The sequence below is a fragment of the Aureococcus anophagefferens genome (genome assembly GCF_000186865.1).
Source record: "Aureococcus anophagefferens unplaced genomic scaffold AURANscaffold_33, whole genome shotgun sequence".
NCBI classification, from domain to species: domain Eukaryota; class Pelagophyceae; order Pelagomonadales; family Pelagomonadaceae; genus Aureococcus; species Aureococcus anophagefferens.
The window spans coordinates 113,893-116,518 of record NW_008705591.1 but is presented as its reverse complement, the minus strand read 5'-3'; the positions used below and the strand labels follow the sequence as shown (position 1 = coordinate 116,518).

Here is a 2,626-nt window from a genome sequence, read left to right as displayed (position 1 = left end):
AGGCGCTCACCATGCCCTCTGGCAGACCATGTCCGTCTTCCTGTAGGAACCGAGCTATGCATCCCCGAGGGTTGCATTCAGGAGGCCCTGCGGCAGGAAAGATCGCTGGCGCATCGCCGACCCCCGTAAGCAGAGTAGCTTAGTTTGCTGCGATGTAGGTCCGGAGACTGACAAGCTCGCAGGGGGGACGGGCGGGCGCCGCGGCGCCCCTCTGCCATGGGGACGTTCTCTGTTTTGATCCATCCAAGCTAAAGAGAAATACCCCAAACTAGGGTAATAAGGAACGTTGAGGTCAACGTTAAGGGGGAGTGCAGTGTCATCTCCATAGTGTGACGTCGCGATGGAAGGGCGCAAGGTAATGTAAAGCATAAAGCGCCCCAAATTTCGTTTCTGTCTTGACCATTTCGACACTGATCAAACATTGCCGGCCCCGGGCCCTTTCTAGGGCGATACGAGAGCGTGGCAGCTGGGCGCGAGCGTGCGTTCACTAGCGCCGAGGACACGGACCGGCGCACGGGCTGCTACGCGACGTCCAGCGCCCGGAAACATATAGTACCGCCGGGTCTAGGCAACTCCGCGTATGCAAATTACAAGGCTCCTTCATTAGCACGCGACCTCTGCTGGCTTGGGTGTACGCCAGGCAGGTCTTCTCACGCGGAGTGTCGGTCGTGGTGGGGCAAACAGCAATGTTCCTGATCACCGCCGGCGAGGATAATCTCCACTACGCTGCCATACCCCAGTCAAATCCCTCGTTTAAGCGCGCCGCTCGACCCGCTTATTTTGTTGGTGGGCGCCGGTGGGCGCCGTCGTCGGCAGAGCTCAATGAGAGCCGTCGTCGGGGAGGCATGCACGGAGCCGATCGCCGAGTGGCCTGAGTCCGGAGCGGCCGGTGTGGCGAGCCGGGTGCGTGCCAGGCCTTCCCGGAGGCGAGGTGACACGCGGGACGCTGAAGGGGCACTCGTCCCGCAGGCCGACGCCGATGAGCGTGAGCACAGACGCTGGGATGGTGTCTGCGGCGACGAGCGGCGAGACCTCGAACGCGTCGCCGACGCCCTGAACGAGCACCTGGGAGAATACTGCGCATCGAAGCTCAATCGCCCTCGGCTTGTGATTCAAGCTCCGCGCCGGCGCATGCGAGCCCACTCGTCGTGTAGACGGCACCCTTGGCGCGAAAAACGCGCCGCTCGCCGCTATCCTGCCAGAGGTAGGCACCGAGGAGGTGCTCGAGCTTCCGCGCCTGCGCTCGACCGAAAAATCGCGCGACCACGGTTGCACGGTGTCGAGCTCCTCAGTGTCGCGGTCACGGCGGCCGACGCTCAGGCGGGTGTCATAGCCCGTCGATAGCTGAAATACTCAGTCGTAGCGAAGTCCCCAAGTCGCCCCAAGGTCGAAAGTGCCGCTCGCGTGTCCGCGCGTCGACAGCGAGAACGCGGTCGAGCGTTGCGGTGCTGCGTGCGGCGCATGGGTCGTGGTTGAGGTGGTGTCGCGCGCAGTGAGGGCACCGGGCCGTGCGCAGCGCCCCATGCGACACCATTGTGCGCAAAGGCAAAGGCGCCCGGCATGGCAGCAGCCATCGCGCTCGTGGACCGCGCAGCGGCTGCGAAGGAGCCTGACGCGACCAGCCAGCCGCCTACGCCGCGACCCGCGCACTCTCGCACCGCGCGTCCCCGCATGGCGCGGCGCGGGGCGCGCGCGGATGGGGAAGTCGCCACGACCGCGCACGGCGCGACGTGCGTCAGCGGCGGGATTGAGACCGGTGACGGTGGCCGCGGCTACGTCTACGGCAAGCGCTGGGGCCGCGTCGCACTTGTTGAGCACTATACGATCTGCATGCGCGACCTGGCGCCTGCGCGCGAAGTAGCGTCGGGATTTCGTCCAGCTCGCGACGCGGGAGTAGCGCCGCGCCTCGAAGCCGCCGGCGCCCCGTGACGCAAGTAGCTCGCGGCCGCGGACGCAATCGACGACGCAAAGGATCGAGTCGAGCTCGACGGACGACTCGAGGGCTTCGTCGAGCCTATGGCGCAGCAGGGGCTCGACGCGTCGGCCGGCGCGCGCCGCGGGCGCCGATGAGAGGCCAGAATGCGGCTGCGACGGGCCCGGGGTCGGCGACGCCGCTGAGCTCGACTACGATCGCGTCGAGGGGCCGCGCCGCGCGGGCTACGAGGTCCTCCAGTGCCGTCGCGAGCTCGTCCTTGACAGAGCAGCAGACGCAGCCATTCCGTAGCTCGACCTACGTAGCACGCGATCGCATCGCGCGCTGCCGCCAACCGTGGGCGCGGGGCTCGCGACGATGGCCCCGTCGGGGCTGAGAGCGCACGCGCCCTCGGAAACGAGCACACTCTCGAGACCTCGCGTGTCAGCGAACTCATTCTCGACGACCGCGATACGCAGGCCGTGGTCGCCAGCGAGCAGCCGCCGGAGCAGGGTCGATTTCCCGGCGCCGAGGAAGCCGCACAGGATCGTCACCGGCACCTTCGCGCGCCCGCCAGGGCCCGCGACAACTGGCGAAGCGCCGCCGGCGTACGGCACCAACAAAGGCGCGGGCTCGTCGTCGTCGTGAAGCGCTTCATCCATCACGTTCATGCTACCGCGGTAGCTTCATCATTGCCCTCTTCTGACTCTGACT

The 2,626-nt window shown here is 66.5% G+C and overlaps 1 protein-coding gene across 1 annotated transcript; it reads right to left on the bottom strand.

Annotated features, from left to right (window-relative positions):
- Window positions 1-574: 574 nt before the first annotated feature.
- Window positions 575-2,626, bottom strand: AURANDRAFT_38967 (hypothetical protein; the record flags this gene model as incomplete). Its single annotated transcript, XM_009042514.1, has 7 exons — window positions 575-871; window positions 959-1,448; window positions 1,513-1,630; window positions 1,695-1,846; window positions 1,901-2,014; window positions 2,076-2,230; window positions 2,290-2,626. 6 exons carry the CDS (start codon window positions 2,581-2,583, stop codon window positions 1,328-1,330), a joined length of 954 nt encoding a protein of 317 aa, XP_009040762.1.